The 17,959-nt window shown below is 44.4% G+C and overlaps 2 protein-coding genes across 4 annotated transcripts; both read right to left on the bottom strand.

The window, feature by feature from the left end:
* Nucleotides 1–3,692: 3,692 nt before the first annotated feature.
* On the bottom strand, nucleotides 3,693–7,541 carry LOC130425869 (uncharacterized). The gene is made up of 2 exons (XM_056752288.1): nucleotides 6,301–7,541; nucleotides 3,693–6,257 (listed from the first exon to the last, which is right to left on the bottom strand). The coding sequence occupies exons 1-2, from the start codon at nucleotides 7,539–7,541 to the stop codon at nucleotides 3,824–3,826; spliced, it is 3,675 nt and encodes a 1,224-aa protein (XP_056608266.1). The 3' UTR covers nucleotides 3,693–3,823.
* A 2,106-nt stretch (nucleotides 7,542–9,647) lies between these two features.
* LOC130425559 (uncharacterized) lies at nucleotides 9,648–17,176 on the bottom strand. Of its 3 annotated transcripts, none has more exons than XM_056751794.1 (7): nucleotides 16,839–17,176; nucleotides 15,704–15,752; nucleotides 12,226–13,018; nucleotides 11,917–12,066; nucleotides 11,599–11,760; nucleotides 11,426–11,515; nucleotides 9,648–10,865 (listed from the first exon to the last, which is right to left on the bottom strand). In XM_056751794.1, exons 3-7 carry the CDS (start codon nucleotides 13,000–13,002, stop codon nucleotides 10,536–10,538), a joined length of 1,509 nt encoding a protein of 502 aa, XP_056607772.1. In that variant the 5' UTR covers nucleotides 13,003–13,018; nucleotides 15,704–15,752; nucleotides 16,839–17,176; the 3' UTR covers nucleotides 9,648–10,535. The 3 variants fall into 3 exon arrangements, with proteins under 3 accessions (XP_056607772.1, XP_056607773.1, XP_056607771.1); XM_056751795.1 differs by lacking the exon at nucleotides 16,839–17,176 and adding an exon at nucleotides 16,332–16,823; XM_056751793.1 differs by lacking the exons at nucleotides 15,704–15,752; nucleotides 16,839–17,176 and adding an exon at nucleotides 13,149–13,288.
* Between the last annotated feature and the right edge of the window lie 783 nt (nucleotides 17,177–17,959).

Consider the following 17,959-nt stretch of genomic DNA (forward strand, 5'->3'; position numbering starts at 1 on the left):
AACGCAGCTTTGCTAGAGGAAGAACTGGAAGTGTGTGCTGTGGAATTCTGGGATGGTTAAGAGTTAAGAGCTGCCACAATCGGTGTATTTAAAGAGACAGTTTACCCCCATAATTCGGTCATTATTGACTTGCCCCCTTGTTACAACGTCTTATGACTACTAAATCCAAACCTTTTAGAAAAACGAACACTTGAACATCGCTATAAGATATTTAATGAATAAGGAATTTACATCGTTTTTGAATGACATAATGATGAGTAAATAAAATGTATTTATTTAAGTTAAATGCTCTTTTAGAGATGAGAAAGGTAAAGTGAGAGAGAGTCTTTTAAAGGGCCGCAATGCCAGGTGTTTTCTGTAATGTAAAAATAATCAGTGGTATCCCCAGAATGTGTCTTTCAAGTTTCAGCTCAAAATACACCACATATCTTTTGTTACAAGATGTTGAACATGACCATTTGTGGCTGCAATGGAAAACCCACCGTTTTTGTGTGTGTCTCTTTAAATGCAAACAAGCTTCTGTTCCCCTCCCTGTATGCCAAATAGGGGGTAGATCGCTTACATGTGTGCTTTGGATGACATCAAGACAAGCAATATGGCGAAAAGCGCAATTATGTCTGCAATGCCCTTTACAACCAAAACCATACACTAACTGCAATAAAAAACCCCTAATAAAAAGACAAAACCATAGATAGAACAACATATGCTGACCATTTGCAAAAATATATTTCAAAATAGGCCGAAATATCTGGCGCCCCCTACTCTCTCAGCTAAAACTAATAAATAAAACAAGAAAAGCTCAAAAGCACAAGACGGAAAATGTCACGTCAGCTCTGTGTGATGCGCGACCACCTTTGTTACTTCACTGTCAGAGATCACATTGATTCGTGCGCGTTTTAAAGCCAATAGCTTTAAACGCAACTGACTCTTCACATAGATATGAATGATCAGTGGAACTATCTGTCAGTAACTGATGAAAGCTCACCTGGACTGTCATCCGGCAGGTGTTGATATCACTGGGGCTCATTTTAAGCCTGTTTACATGAAAAATTTTCATTAAAATGATTGTGCACCAGCTGCTGAGTTTGACTATAACTTGAATACTGTTATGCGTATAGTTTCTAGAACTAAAATGTTTAGATGATTGGAAAAAAAAGTTATATTTGATTGTGTTGCAATGACCAAGGAAGAATGATATATTATGATTTTTTTAAATATGTTTGTTTTAATTTTGAGGTTTTAGTTTGTTATTAATATAATTATATAAGAAATTGTCTTTTTTGCATAAGCGCTTCCTCAATTTTCGGCATCGGTTTTGGCCCAGAATTTTAATTTCGGTGCATCACTCATTTTTGAAGAGTAGACTGAGAAGCAGCACAGGGTGAGTTGTGACCATCAATTCAACGGAGTAAAAATAAGCAACAGGGCATGAGTCATTTAGCACATGGTTATAAGAAAAACACACACATATAACTACCTATTTCTAGAGCTCTGGTCTTTTGTTTTATATTTGTTTCTATTGCTAGGCTAGGAGGATATTAAAGAGGATCTATTGTCAGAAATGCAATATAATATAGGCTACATAACTGTGTCTTCAGAGGTGTATGAAGACCTTACATAATGAAGCGTTATGCTTTTATTACCTTAGAAAGAGCTATTTCTATTTACATACACCGCGGGTCCACTCACATGGAATTCACCATGTTGCTTCTACAGTAGCCCTAAACGGACAAACTGCTCTACAGAACGCATTTCGTAAATACGTGATCTCCTTGGGCAAAAAAACAAAAACATAATGGCATCTTAGTCCTGTGTGAGCCACCATAGTGATAAGAAAAGGAGTTGTGGGTAGTGGACTGAGCCATTTCGTACCCTCACCTCTAGATGCCGCAAAAATTCACAAACTGTTCCTTTAACACATTTGAATATAAAATAAATAAATAAAAAAAAGGAAGTGCTTCAGGACCAGTGTTGTTTACACTTTGCAAAATGATCTATATTGTCGCTGTTCTTCCGAAATCTTGTCCAAATGTACTGTTTTTCTTGAAATGGGAAAACGTCTCCGGTTACTTTCGTAACCTCGGTTCCCTGAGAAGCGGGAACGAGACATTGCGGAGACCGCATATGAAACTCCTCCTCTTTTTCACTTTTCCTGAAATCTTATAGGATAACGCCAGTAAAAAAACTGGCCAATTGTCGCAAGAATGCAACCGTATGCAAATACTGACGAATCCAGACAGTATAAATACAGTGCATGTGACGACAATCCTCAGAATCTACGAGAGAACGCCTGCACGGTGATAAGCGGCGAACACGGCGTTCTCCGCAATGTCTCGTTCCCGCTTCTCAGGGAACCGAGGTTACGAAAGTAACCGGAGACGTTCCCTTTCGAGAGCGGTCACTTCGACATTGCGGAGACCGCATATGGAACGGTAGTACAATCCCGCCGTGAGAGCTTGCAAAATCAGCCAGAAAAACTGGGTTAAAACACACAAGCATGGGAAGCATACCATTTTAACCATTCACGAGGTCGCTAAGCGTCAACAGCTGATTGGCTTAAATCGGCCAATAAACTGCTAAATCACTGAACCGGCCAATGAACTGCTATATCGGGCTCCTGCCAAATTTGCATATCCAAACCCAACCAATGCAGCGGGCTGCGCTGAAACAGGGCAGACACCACAACAGTAAGAGCCAGCACGGTATCCCGGGCGGATATAACAGAGATATAAAAGTACACCAAGCACAGCATAAACAGCAACGCGGCAACCACTGTGTAGCATAAGCGATTATAAAGTAGAAGATAAAGAGTCATCAGCACTCACCGAGAGGACTTGAGACGACAAAGAGGACACGTCCAATCTGTAGAACCTGGCGAAAGTGTTCTGCGAAGACCAGCCAGCCGCACAGCATATGTCCTGAATAGATGTGCCCCTAGACCAAGCCCACGAAGAGGCGATAGCCCTAGTCGAATGAGCTCTGATACCGAATGGGCAGTTCTGTCCCTGACTCTCATACGCTAAGGTAATAGCGTCCACCACCCAGTGAGAGAGCCTCTGCTTTGATACAGCCCGACCTTTAGTTCCCCCACCATAGCAGACGAAGAGCTGTTCAGACTGCCGAAAACCGGCCGTGCGATCAATGTAAGCCCGCAAAACCCTTACCGGGCAGACCGCTCTCGGAGCGTTTGCATTCTGCGAGTCTGACGACTCGGAAAACAAAGCGGGCAAAGAAATGACCTGTGCTCTAAATGGGGTAGACATAGACTTTGGCACATAACCCGATTTCGGCCGGAGAGTGACATTGCAGTCGCCGGTTCCAAAACGAATGAAATCAGCGCCGACTGAGAGCGCTTGTAAATCCCCTATGCGCTTAGCCGAAGCAAGGGCAAGAAGGAGAACGGTTTTTAGAGTGAGCTCTCTTAGGGAAGCCGCGTCCAGAGGCTCGAATGGGGGAAAGGAGAGAGCCTTCAACACCAGCGCTAAGTCCCAAGGCGGCACCGAAGGGGATCGCGGTGGAAAAAGTCTCCTCGCTCCTCTGAGGAATCTGACTACCAGCATGTGCCTTCCAATGGATTGCCCATCAACCGGGGAACGAAACGAGGCGATAGCAGCCACATAAACCTTCAGTGTTGACGGGAGTCCGCCGCTGTCCAGCCTGTGATGCAGGAAGCATAAAATATCAGACACGGGGCAGGACATCGGGTCGATATTGTTACTACTGCACCATTTAACAAACACCCCCCATTTGAGAGCGTATAAACGCCTGGTGGAAGGCGCTCGACACTCCGAAATAGTGTCAAGTACACGCTGAGGAAGTGCATTTAAAACCCCCGAAGAGGCCAGGCATGAAGACTCCACAGCTGCGGGCTGGGGTGAAATATCGTGCCGTTCGCTTGGGACAACAGGTCTCTCCTGAGGGGAATCCGCCACGGCGGTGCCGTTAACAATTCGCTTAGGTCCGGAAACCACGGTTGATTCGGCCAAAACGGAGCGACGAGGATCACCGTCGCCGTCTCCTCTCTGATTTTGCACAGCACCAGGGGCAAAATCTTCACCGGAGGAAACGCGTAAAGCCGAACGTTCGGCCATCGCACCGTCAGAGCGTCGTTCCCCATGGGGGAATGGGTCAGCGAGAAATACAGCGGGCAGTGCGCGTTCTCGCTCGTCGCGAATAAATCCACTTCCGCCGTCCCAAAGCGCTCCCAAATTGACCGCACTGAGTCTGGATGAAGCCTCCATTCTCCGTGCGGAAGACCCTCCCTCGAAAGCATGTCCGCTCCGCAGTTCAGACGACCGGGGATATGCGCTGCCCTGACAGAGAGTAGATGCCGATCTGCCCACAGTAGGAGACTCGCAGCCTGTTTGAAAAGAGTTCCTGAGCGGACTCCTCCCTGGCGATTTATGTACGAAACCACGGACATGTTGTCGGTGCGAATCAGGACATGTTTCTTCTCCAGTCTTGACTGGAAAGTATGGAGAGCTAGAGACACCGCCATCAGCTCCAAGCAATTTATATGCCATTTTCTCTGTGACTGTGTCCAAAGGCCGGATGCCGGCATGCCCTCGCACACTGCACCCCATCCCGAGGACGACGCATCCGTCGTAACGACTATGCGTCTCGTAACCAGCCCCAGGGGAACTCCCCGACTGAACATGCTTGGGTCGCGCCATGGGCTCAGGGCACTGAGGCAACTGAGTGTAACCGGGACTCGCACTCGACCCGAGGACCATGCTCTCCATGGAACCCGAGCCTTCAGCCAAAACTGTAGCGGTCGCATGTGCAGAAGACCCAGGTGGCAGACCGCCGAGGCTGACGCCATGAGACCCAAAAGCCTCTGAAACTCCCTCAGTGGAACAGACCGACCCGGCCTGAGCAGATGTAGAGCTGAAGAGATGGACTCCGTCCGCTCTTGAGAGAGGCGAGCGCGCATCTCCACTGAGTCGAAACATACCCCCAGATACGTTATTGACTGACTCGGAGTGAGCTTGCTTTTCTGCATGTTCACGCGTAGCCCCAGGGATGTCAAGTGACGAAGCAGCATTTGCGTATGACCGGATAGCGCCTCCCGTGAGTGGGCTAAAATTAACCAGTCGTCCAGATAATTCAGAATGCGCATACCGCTCGCTCTGAGAGGGGAAAGCGCCGCGTCCACGCACTTCGAGAATGTGCGCGGTGCTAATGCCAGTCCGAACGGGAGTACGGCAAATTGGTATGCTGAACCCGCGAAAGCGAATCGCAGAAACTTTCGGTGGCGCTTGGCTATCTGAACATGAAAGTACGCATCCTTCAGATCCACGGATGCAAACCAGTCCCCGGGACGCACTTGTGCCAGGATCTGTTTTAGAGTTGTCATTCTGAACACTCGCTTGTGAAGGGCTCGGTTGACGGGTCTCAAGTCCAGAATCGGACGCAGACCACCATCTCTCTTGGGCACTACAAAGTATCGGCTGTAAAACCCGCTTTCTCGCTCGTTCGGAGGGACACGCTCGATCGCTCCTTTCGCGAGCAGGCTGCCGATTTCCTGCCTCAACACAGGCGCATTTTGCGCTGACGTAAGCGACGGAACCACACCGCTGAAGCGGGGAGGTCTTCGTCTGAACTGCAGGGTGTACCCGTGTTCTATCACATTTAGTAGCCAATGAGAAATGTCCGGAATGGCCTTCCACGCGTCCAGAAACAGACATAATGGCCGAATCTCTTCGGGCGTTACCGTCAGCGGACCGTTTAGGGAAGCACGCTGGTGCAGCGAGGCTAATTGCACTGGCGGGGAAATAGCCCGTGCGTGAGACTCCAGCCGTCTCTCGCCCACGGGAAAGACCGTGGACGAGGGAAGGCTGGTTATAGTCGGGATTAACTGCGGCTTCGCGCTGCACCGTGGCAGGGCAAGGAACGCAGCATTGGTCGTGTGAGGGGGAAAGAGCTCTTTTTGTGAACAGGTATGTGTTTTTATTGCATTTACACAGACATTTACAACATTGCAATGTTCGCCCGCAACCGCGGGGGAAAACTGATGCAAACAGCGGCGTTTGGGGGCCACCGGAACGCTCACAAACTCTCTCCTCCTCTTTATAGGTCCGTCAGGATGACGGCTTGGCAGACGATGACGCTCCGCCGTCGTGGCGCGGCGGTCCTCTCTGCGGTCCTCCCTTCGGCCCGTACCTCTTCTTAGGCGGGCCCGACCATTGTTTAGGCCGTGCATCCGGCTCACGACCTCGAGAAGCCTGGGCGGAAGCAGCGTGCTGTTTGGTCGGCCTCTGCGCGGAGTGCGACGCGGATGAAGAACGGGCTCTAGGAGACGGTTGATAAGAGCGTCGCGGGAGCACGTGACTCATGGCCTTGGCGCGCTTTTGCGTCTCCCCGAAGCGCTCCACCACCGACTCCACGACGTCACCAAAGAGGCCGGAGGGAGTGATCGGGGCGTTGAGGAGAGACTTACGGTCAGCGTCTTTCAGGTCCGCCAACGTAAGCCAGAGATGACGGTGTAGGACGACCATGAACCCCATGGATCGGCCGATAGCTTGTGCGGTCCGCTTCGTTGCCATCAGAGCGAAGTCGGTCGCTGCCCTCAGATCCCTCGTGGCGTCCGCCTCCAGGCTGCCGCTATCCAGCGACTGAAGGATCTTAGCCTGGAACACCTGCAGCACCGCCATTGCGTGCAAAGCGGAAGCGGCTTCTCCGGCGGATGCGTAAGCCTTACCGGCGAGATGAGCGGTAAACCTGCACGGCTTCGACGGCAGGCCTGGGTCCGAGCCCACCGAGGTGGTAGAAGGGCACAAATGAGCGGCGAGGGTCTCCTCGACGGGTGGCATGCGCACGTAACCGTGGGCCTCCGCTCCGACCACGTGGGCGAACATGGATTGCGTAGCGGCGTGAACGCGCGCCGACTGAGGAGCAGACCACGATTTCACCACGTGCTCGTGGACATCTGGAAAGAATGGCGCACTCCTCTTTGATGTGGCCTGACGGCGGCCCGCCTGAAGGTACCACGAGTCGAGCTTACTTTTTGCCGGCTCCTCAGGTGAACTCCAGGTGATGTCGAGCTCGCTGACGGCCTTCTCGAGGACCCTCATGAACTCCTCGTGGAGGTCCGGGGTGCTCTCTAGGTCGGGGCGATCCCGCTCCGACCCTGCCCAGTCCTTGTCTGAAGCCGAGATGGACATGGAGTCGTCGTCCTCCTCAGCGCCGAAGGAAACGGCGCCCAAGACGGAAGGCGGGGGACGAAGACTCTCGTCGGCGTAGAGGACTGGGGAATGGGGTGACGGCAGAGGACAGCGGCCCGGAGCCGTGTCGTCGCCGCTCCCCCTTGGAGCGGGTAGACTCACCAGCGACTCGTTGGTGGCAGTGAGCCTTGACCCTATATTTCCACGAGCGATGTTCCTGCGAGTTCTCAAGACACGCGCCGGCAGGTCCGCACAGTGCGCGCAATCGGACTCGCAGAATGCAGTCTCCGCATGAGCCAGGCCCAGGCAGGCAATGCAGTGCTCGTGCGTATCCTGCGGGTCAATGGGACCCGCGCAAAGACGACAGTATGAAGCCATCGGATGCGGTGAAAAATATCCAGTTGCGTCTTCAACGATGGCAGCGTGAAAAAGAAGATTCTGAGGATTGTCGTCACATGCACTGTATTTATACTGTCTGGATTCGTCAGTATTTGCATACGGTTGCATTCTTGCGACAATTGGCCAGTTTTTTTACTGGCGTTATCCTATAAGATTTCAGGAAAAGTGAAAAAGAGGAGGAGTTTCATATGCGGTCTCCGCAATGTCGAAGTGACCGCTCTCGAAAGGGAACCCTTTACTTTTTAAATGTTTACAATTTTTACGACAAGGACTTTTTAATACTTTTTATCGGTTAGATATTTGCAAAAGATAAAGGGTGACAATAATGATTTATAGTAAGAATTAAATCACAGAAATCACAAAAATTAAATAACACAAAAATAAATAAATCACAAAATGCGGAGAAACACAGATTATAATTTAGAAGCAGAAGGATAACCAGCTTTTTGTAGCCCTGTTGTAGTAGTTGGCACAATTTTTATAATGTGCTTTTGCCAAACAAAACAAAAGAAAAACAATTTATCAGCTACCAATGTTGCATGACACATACATTAGGAACGAGAATAATTTTAAAGATCAGGAAAAATTATATTCATGTTTATTATTCAAAAGCACAAGCGTCTGATTCCGTCATACATTGTTGGTTTGTTTTGGCAATAACACACAGCAACAGACGTGTGCTTTTTTGGGGTAGGAGCCTGTGGCACGAGGTGCATGTGCTAGTTGGGCAGCAGGTGTCACGATTTAGTGTCGGAGCCAAAACTCCACCCATTTCCTTCAGTTCCCATCTGTTTGGGTACAAGCTCCGAGAAACAGCGCAAAAAACAAGACTAAATAGGTCACAATGATAACTCAAGAGATCTGAGGGGTATAAATACAAACACCGGGCACGTCTTTCTTTGCCTTGAACACTAAAGCTAGAAAACACTCTGTTTAGGGCTGCTTACATTCTCTAATGAAGAGAATTCTCAGATATGATCCGAGTGTCAGCTAGGCTTTTCTTTATATTACTTTTCTGTTTGTTTTCCAATTTACTAGCTGCACGGTTTTCTGACTATCCACACTTTTCCTCTTAGCTGTGTTTGTTTGCCTACTTTGATAAATACATTCCTCAAAAGCGTGCGCCCTTGTGTTCGGTTCTGAAAGATGAATGTATAATGTTTCTTTATATCCGCCGGCAGCTTGTTTAATCTCAGATCACATCTGTAAATGCAGACAGCTGGGCATGAACGCAATGAGCAATGAGAGTCTTCTGTAAAGGGACCGCGTTTCCAAGAGACCTCTAATCATCGCTAATGTGTCCCGGTACACTTTCAGAATCCCAAAAGATCATACTTTGTCACTCTTTAAGCTTTCAAAAGCTTTGTGAGAATAACTGAGCACTTTCTCCCCCCTGGTTACTCTAAAGCTATTGGAGGTTTTGAATTTGTGATCAGATTTGATGATGACTGTGATGTTAATAAACGTGATTATTAATTGTATGTTTATATATGATAATATTGTATATAATTCAATGCCAGTATCTGGTTGACATATTAACATAGTAGGTGGTTGTTTGTCATTTTGCTTCAAGAGCGAAAACTCTCTTTGCTTCTCTCAAGGCCCAAAAACTTGACTGATCGCAATATTTTTAAAAGATTTTCCAAAGCGTGAAGATACCGCGATAATACAGTCTTTACACTGTAAAAAATATCTACTTGGTTCTACTTAAAATCATAAGTTAAGCAGCTGCCTCAAAATTTCAAGTAAAAACAAAATGGATTAATGAATTGTTTTAACTCATTATTTTAAGTGTTGTTAAACTGTGAATTGCCTTCTGTGAGTCAACATGACTATACCATTATTGTTGTTTCAACTTTGCTATGCAAGTTCAAAATAAAGTGAACTCATTAGTGAGCATTCTGTTCACTTATCCCCATTAGTGGGTTCAACTTAGTCATTTAAATTAAGTAATGTCTTTGAATTAGGGTATCAAGTTAAGATGATCTAAAAGAACGTCTTGTTTTAACTTAACAATTAATTCTAAAAACACAAATTTGAGTACAAAAGTTTTTTTTTATTAAAACCAATGTTAAGCCAATACAAGCTATACATAAACACTTCAATCATGAAATCATCTCAAAATTGTAATCAATACCAAACTTCAGTTGGCTGTGGGTCACATAATGAGGCTAAGATAAATAGAAGGGTTTCGTGTGAGCTTACACTATGAGGGGGTATCCCAAGCAGACTCCACAAGTATTTCTCAGTGTGTGTATAGAAGGTGGATGATGGGAAGTGTTTCCTGCAGTTGTCTGCAGTGCCTGTTGTCAACCAAGAAGTTGGTCATGCTGAATCTAGGCTAGATAGACCAATAGACACATACAGCAGTATAGATATCTATATTCAGCACCTCCAAAAAAAATAAAATCACTGCCTGTCATCTAAGTTGTTTATCATTGTTATTGTTGTGTGACCTAATGAGGTTAAGTTGACTGATGATTACTGCAGGAAACATCTCACCTTCTATATGCACGTGCACAGCCCTCTGCTTGTCATATGCCCATTAGGTCACCCAAAGCTGTACTGAACACTATTCATATTAACCCAAAAGAAAATAAATTCTTTTAAAAGCATTAGCTTTTTTCCTTACAACACTGAAATATTGAACAGGTTTTAAATGTTAACATTTAAAAAACCTTAAAAACATTAATCTCACAGATCCAGCTAACTTATACCAAAAGCTGTGCTGAACCCCAAACACAAACAAATCTAAAACTTCAGACTGCAGCTGGTTGTTTACAAATATTTGAAACTTGAATACAGTATACTTTTGACCCCATTATTTGAACAATATTCAGAATTAAATGTTTTCAGTCCAACAAAAAAATCAGGGCTCCTCTCCTGTTTGCTTAAGTGCTTTTGCCTTCAAATTTGGAACGCATGTCAACAGAAAAAAATGAATTCCAATCCTATTCTCAGGTGGGGCATGGTTTACAAATTATATCTCAGGAGCTTGTTTCGGATGCCGTGGACTCTGGCAGAGGCTTGATCTGGTTTGATCTTCATCACTACCCTCTGAAGGAACTCAAAGGAATACTTCATGGCTCGTGGATACTCAAGGTTAACGCAGTAGATGATCCCCAAAAGCATGGCAAAGCTGGATGGCACATCCTTGAAGTTGTGAAGCACAACAGTCTCCTCAACCACAACTGCCACATTGAAGACCTCACGTGGAAAGGCATCCTGGTTGTCACCTTCATGGCCTATCAACAGGCCAAGTTGCATCCCCTCCATGGCTGCAGCCAGAGTCTCACCATGGGCCTTGAAAAGCAGAAAAAAAAAAATAGTGTGAATGTTTGGGTCAAGATGTACATGCTCTGCAAAGCTATTTAAGTCTCAGTGATCATAAACCTTGTTTTCAGGCTAATAAAATAGTCTTCTTGGGCTTTCAGTTGTGAGTGTGCATGTTTGTAGGTGCAATATTGGAACGTTACTGCAAGGGTGAAAACTTCAGTGTCCTCTCAGATCTGGGAAAGTGTATGTTGCACTGGGTCCTCTCCCCATCACTATTCTACCCCTCCTTTCTCCTCCCCCAACATTGCTCTACCCCTCCCTGCTCCCATCACCACTATTCCACCCAACCCTCGTCCTCCCCATCACTATTCTGCCCATCACTTCTCCTTGCATCATCACCATTTTGCTGCCACAGGACTTTATCAACACCCATGAGTGTATCTAATGCAATCTCTTTGTTAAAGGTTGTCTGTGTGTGTGTGTGTGTGTGTGTGTGTGTGTGTGTGTGTGTGTGTGTGCGCACAAGTGTATATGTGGGTGGGTACGTTCATTTATAGGCTGTTATGCATGACAGAAAAAGGTCTTACGTCACACATCCTGATGATGTCTGATGGCTCTTCTCTTAGATAGTGTGGCAGACCCAGCAGAGCAGCAATCCTTCTCCTGTTGTTTGTGTCCTACAAGACAAAAATAAGCAGTGTTGAGATTTTATTGCAAACATCTGGTGCCCAATTTTACAATTCTCAGCTCGTCTACTCACATCTTTCTTCAGACAGTCCAAAATGGCTTTCAGTGCAGGCATCTTTGCCGACTTGGTCGCAGCTTCGTACACTTCCAGCAGTCGTGGTGCCAGGTCGTCAAGTCCATCGAGGAACGACTCGAGAAGGTCTATGCTTACGACTCTTTTGAACTCTGTCCGAACCTGAGAAGACAAAAAGGTTAAGAAATTAGAGAAAAGATTTTCAAAGCATAGAGTCATAATTTAGTAAGCTAAGGTTGTCTGTGGTCAAAGGCTTTCATCCACTCAGTAATACCAAAGTCTCTTTAATCATAGGCTGAGTGTTGTCTATTGTTATACCTGTCTCTCACAGAACATGGCCGGCCATCTAGCTATGACATCCCCAATGATAGGTTGATCCCCTACGATCTCCTTTCTGCGCTTGGAGAACGTGGCAGACATCAGCTCATCTATCTGCTGGTGATCTGGGTCTTTTTTGAGCACTTCCACCTGAATTGGATTGCACAAGCGCAAAGGACACATAAGACAAAATAGTAGGCTTCACAGACACAAAAGCAAAGTGTAGGTAGTTAGTATAACATAGGCAGGTATGTATGCAGTAATATTAGACAGGTATGATGTGTATGTGCATGTGTGTGTATGATGTACCTCCATCAACATCCGCTTTTCTTCCATGTCTTCATCACTTAGTCCTTCAGGGGGATCTGGACAGAAGTGGACCTCGCCCTTCTTTGACTTCTTCATACGTGGTCCCTTGGCTTCTTCTCCTTTTCTTTTGTTGACCCTCACCTCTGGGCATCCAGCTGCACTTAACTTCTGTCGATAGTTTCCGAGCTTAAACTTCAGGCTGTGGAACCAGCCGTACCAACCCTTTCCAGACCCTGGCTCTTTTAGACTGGGATGCTTCTCCACAAGCGCTTTCGCAACATTCTCATAGTGTTGCCTCTCAGGATAAGGACTTATCTTTGACATGCTGTCTGCAAGTGTGTCCAGGATATCAGATTTCATACCTTTAGGAATCACCAGCACAGATCCATCTTTTGCATATCTTCCATTTGCTTCTTGCAGCGTGAGTTCAACATCATGCGAGAACTCTGGAATCGGGAAGGGCTCAGGCCAGTGCTGGGAGTCAGATTCCCGACTACTGAGAGATGGAAGGCTGGCTGAATCCAATTTGGAATCCGGGCAAGCTGCATCAGCTGTGAACAACACTTTCAATGTTGCTCTCTCCTCAGGAAGGTCTCGGATGTCGGTCAAATTGGTCAGCTGATCCTTGAACGCAGGGTCCTCAAATTGTAAAATAAATCCACCTCTCAGGCCAAGGTTTGCACGCAACACCTGGCACAGTGCATCAACACTAGGGGGGGTGATTTCGATGGAAAGGCGCCTGATATCCATATCAGAGAGGACAACTCGCAGCAGCATCGTGGATCACTTCAGCCTGAAATTGGAGAAGAAAAAAGGTTTAATTCATTGTATACATACAAACAAATTGTTACTACAGAAACGATTTGGAAAACACTTCAAGAGGGTTAATTCTTTTGGATCAGGGTAGAAATACACAAACTTACAGCAGCCTTAATTCAGCAAGAATGTTCTAGGAGTGGTTAACAGGCGACCCTGGACAAGGTATGACACAAGTGGCATGTAGTCATTGAGATCCTCTGGTTTCACCAAGAGACACTCAGCAGGACTTTTCTTCACAAGATGGTAACTCCTCAAATGCTCCACATAGTAAGTCGAAAAAGGTTCAACGAAGAAACAAACATGACCATCCAGCACAATGCATATTTCCAAAATCCTTCCGAAGTTGGGTAGTCCACTTGTACTTCCAACAGAAAGTATCATTCCCTTTGAATACTGCGTTCCATTTAAGAAGACATTAGGGGTCAGTCCAACTGTGTCAACATCACTGAATCTATTCAAGATTGCTAGTCTAAGACCACCATCTAAGACTCCCAGGCACACATCTGTCACTTTTGCTGTCTCAATCTCAGGCTTGAAAATGCTGGGCATTTCAAGATAATATGCAAGCATAAGTTGGTGTCTTGAGGCAAGGGTAAGCAGAATATTTTTAAAGTTATTGGCATCACGCACTACCTTCTTAAAGAAAGAATGCTTAGCCTCAAACCTGATTGTCCAACACTCTATTAAGGGTCCAAATCTTTGAATAAGGCAAGGATAATGTTCAATAAAGTGATGTTTGGGGCGCAATTTGTAATCCGGGAAAACTGTCAGTAGCAACTGTCTATGATCCGATATTTTGGACTGCAAATAACACAGCGAGTCTTCAGTGTGATATGGAGTCGCTAAGAGCTCAACCAAGTCTTTCAGCTCAAGGATTACTTCCCATGTTTGATTCCCTTCTGGAACACGGTGGCCGATGATGAGGGTAAGGAAACGCACAAGACTCCAATTTTTCGTGGCCGTTACCACCTACAGTTCCACTCTTTTTAAAAGTTGAAAGAATTTTCTGAGGACAATTTCTCTTATCCGAGAATTTAAAAGGGAAGCTCTGTATTTCACTATTAAGCTCTTCTAATGTGAAATACTTCTTTGAAATCAAATCTGCAAGGCACAGACTTAGTTCTACAGGCACAATCCCTTCCAGCACATCGTGTAAAAAATCAGGTGGAAAGCCTGTGCATGTGTGAAAACCTGTCAGGCTGTTGAGAGGGCAGTCTCGTTTCACACCATCAACAGATGCAAGGTCCGTCTGCTTCAAGACATTTACAGCTTCATCAAATGATTCTGGTGACCTTAAAACAAAGTTCCCAGTTCTAACATCACACGTTTGTATGTCTCGACGACTAGCTAGACAAAACCTACAGAACTTCTCAACATTGAAAGACTCTTGGAATCCACCTAAGGAATGTGCTGCCAAGTTGTCAGCAGCAACGAACAAGATGGTGCCTTTAACATTACACCCTAGTTTCTCTACAAACACACCTACTGTTTCAAGACATTTAATATCTTCAATCAGTGGCTTCAAAACACGATCATAACCATAAATCCTGACATGCTCAGCCTTGCACAGTAAAGCAAGGTAGATTGACGACAATGTTGACTTGTATCTAGAGGGTAAATTGCCAATAACCCAATACACACCACAGATTTTATGTTTTTTTTTTGATGTGCCCAAGGGATTGCAGATTTCAAAGTCATCAATATACAAAGTAATAGCTACACTTAGTTCTTGACCTGAGAGGATTCCATTCGATTTATAGAAGTCACCATCCAGAAAAGACTTGTAGTAGCCAGACTGTTCAACAGGTTTCTTTTTCCCCAGTGCTTGCAGTACCTCTTCTTTTTTAAGAAGATCTGAAAGTAACTTTAGAATAGGGATATAGATAACAGTATGAAACTTTTCTTGTCTGTTCAAAAGATCCTTCTCTTGAAAGGAAATTAAGTGGGTTAGCACTTTGAAATAATTCGGTCAAGGATGTCAAACATTCCTCAGATGTGCAATTATGCTTCTCCAAAACATTCTCAATTGACTCCCTAGTTATTTGTCCAGCACATTTTCCAATATCAAACAAATCATCCACAATTTCTTGAATCGCAGACTTTGACACATGAAGGACGGCTTGCAGTCGAAGGAAAAGGGATGCAATTCTGCGCTCAACTGACTTCTGTGTAGGCTGAGAGTCAGGTTCAGTCACTGAAACATCTGGTGACTCTAAATCAAAGTTATCCTGTTCATCATTGACAGAAGCTTGACTTTGACAATGGATAATAAGTTCAGGTTTGAAATTATTGAATGTAGAAGGCTGATGATATCGGCTTCTGTGAGCAGTAAAAGTTGAGGCTACTCTAGATGTAAAACAGCACCCCACAAATGGGCAATTCACAGTCTCTCTTTTTATCAAATGTCTCTTTAAATGAAGAAAATAATGTTTGATATTGCTTGGCGCTGAAAAAGTACAAAGTTCACAACGAAGTCTAGCAATGGGACTGGTTCCTTGTTTGTGGTCCGTCAAATGTTTTAAAAGTTCCACATGGGATTGAAAGACGGTAAGACAATTCGGGTAAATACAACTAAAACCTGTTCTTCCACGTCCATGCTTGTCCTTGTAATGATTCACTATAGTCTTTTCAATGTATGAGGAAAAATTGCAAAACTTACAAGTCCACTTCATCAAATGAGTAGCTGAGCCTGGTAAATCACAAAACACCTGAAACACAGAAAACAGAAAAAAAAGTTTTAGCTGCCAAGTGATGTGAATTGCAAAAATGAACAAGAGCACATTTCTAATTAAGTCTAACTTACAAATTGTATATATGAATTGTTGGATTGCTCTTTAGCACTAGCTAACGCGACCGATGTTATGTAATAAATATAAAGTTCAAAAGAACAGCATTTATATAAAATAGAACTAACAATAAGTGTCTTTACTGTAACTTTTGATCTGTTTAACTCATCCTTGATGAATAAAAGTATTGATACATCTTATTTCTTTCCCCCAAAAATAAAATAAAAATTCTTACTGACACCAAACTTTTGAACGGTAGTGTTTAATGTTACAAAAGCTTTAGATTTCAGATAATTGCTGGAAGATTTCAGATAACGCTTTATCAACCGTCTCTGACTAAACTGCTAGTTTTCTAGCTAACGTTAACGGTCGCTGAAACGTGCCTCGCTTAAATGACATCACAGTTGTTGCACATATCAAAAGGTAATGATAGCTAACGTTAATCACGTTATTGGTTTCATCAACGCACATTCTTAATATCTACAAAACACTAACACTTACCAATGGCGAACTTGTTCATGCCAACAAGACTCGTCTTATCTAACGGGAAAATGAGGCACCCGGCCGATTGAAGTTCGTTTGCTTGCTGGCGCGTAAATTTGTTCTTCTCGAGGCCTGGCTTCGTCGGTACGTTAGTCCCCCGCACATGCGCCAAGAGCCGTCCTCCACTCAATCTGATCATTTTAACTCATTCTTGATGAATAAAAGTATTGATTTATTTTATTTCTTTCCCCAAAAATAAAAATCCTTACTGACCCAAACTTTTGAACGGTAGTGTTTAATGTTACAAAAGCTTTAGATTTCAGATAAATGCTGGTAGATTTCAGATAACGCTTTATCAACCGTCTCTGACTGAACTAAAAGACTGAACTGCTAGTTTTCTAGCTAACGTTAACGGTCGCTGAAACGTGCCTTGCTTAAATGACATCACAGTTGTAGCACAGCACATACCACGTTATTGGTTTCATCAATGCACATTCTTAATATCTACAAAACACAAACACTTACCAATAGCGAACTTGTTCATGCCAACACGACTCGTCTTATCTGACGGGAAAAATGAGGCACCAGGCCGATTGAAGTTCGTTTGCTTGTTGGCGCGTAAATTTGTTCGTCTGTAGTCCCCCGCACATGCGCAAAGAGCTGTCCTCCACTCAATACAACACGCCAAAGACTTGTAGCCCACTCAATTTAAAATGGCAAGTTCATTCAAACACCTGGAATTTGTGATTCATTGAAGTAACTTATGAACCTAAATTGGAAGATTGAAAACTCAAACAATTGAGTTGAAATTTCATAACACATTATTTTATGTCTGAGTTAATGACATATATAAGTTATCATAACTTTTTGATCAGATCATTTTTTACAGTGTAGGCACAATTATTGTGCGGTGAAAAGCTTATATTGTGATATCACCACAAATCTCTTTTTTGCAAGTTTTTTTTGTGATATGTATATCACGTTCACCTTTGGAAAAGGAAAACTAAATCATATCAGCCACAAATACAGTCGCAAGTATCAGCTAGAATGCGCCTCTTACCAACTCATCATCTGCACTACAGCGAGATTACAAATAAATCAGTTTGACATTTGAGTATCATTAGGTAGCTGGAAAAGTGAGAGAAAGGGTTGAAATTTAGTTGTTCTGAGATTTTTAATGACCACGGTGGTGATTTGGCACCACACGGCTTGAAGGCTTGACCGTACATCACAACAGAAATAAATAACTGTGTATTGCAGGAGCTCTTTTGTTTATGGGAACAGTAATGTCATTTAATGAGCACCCAGAGTCACAACTTTAGATTTGTGACTCATTTGAGTAGCAAGCACCATTTAGGTCCACATCATTCCAGATAAACTGATAATGGCAAATGCTATTGGCTAGAGGAATGAATGCCACTCTCTGACATTTCAAACACTCTTTTAGCTGCAACATGAACAGTCTCAGAAGATCTACCATTTAAATACCTACATATCAAGGCCAGCATCGCATAGTTTCAGAAATAATTGACCTCTTTCGGAACAGATGAATTTGCAGGATTCTAAAAGAAAGTGGAGGGAGATATTAATGTGAACAGGTAGTAAGTTGACTTTCTTTTCCCTATTATTCCTCAACACCAACTATG

This window comes from Triplophysa dalaica, chromosome 7 (genome assembly GCF_015846415.1).
Source record: "Triplophysa dalaica isolate WHDGS20190420 chromosome 7, ASM1584641v1, whole genome shotgun sequence".
Classification (NCBI taxonomy): Eukaryota; Metazoa; Chordata; class Actinopteri; order Cypriniformes; family Nemacheilidae; genus Triplophysa; species Triplophysa dalaica.

Bases quoted from the DNA above. Each gene is read 5' to 3' on its own strand.
- LOC130425869 (XM_056752288.1), bottom strand. From the start codon at position 7,541: ATGGCTTCATACTGTCGTCTTTGCGCGGGTCCCATTGACCCGCAGGAT. The intron at 6,258-6,300 runs GTCTCCTAGAGC...CACTCCGCGCAG, and splicing joins CCGCGACGCTCTTATCAACC to AGGCCGACCAAACAGCACGC.
- LOC130425559 (XM_056751794.1), bottom strand. From the start codon at position 13,002: ATGCTGCTGCGAGTTGTCCTCTCTGATATGGATATCAGGCGCCTTTCC. The intron at 12,067-12,225 runs GTACATCATACA...AATCCAATTCAG, and splicing joins AAAAGCGGATGTTGATGGAG to GTGGAAGTGCTCAAAAAAGA. The intron at 11,516-11,598 runs GTGAGTAGACGA...TTTGTCTTGTAG, and splicing joins TGGACTGTCTGAAGAAAGAT to GACACAAACAACAGGAGAAG.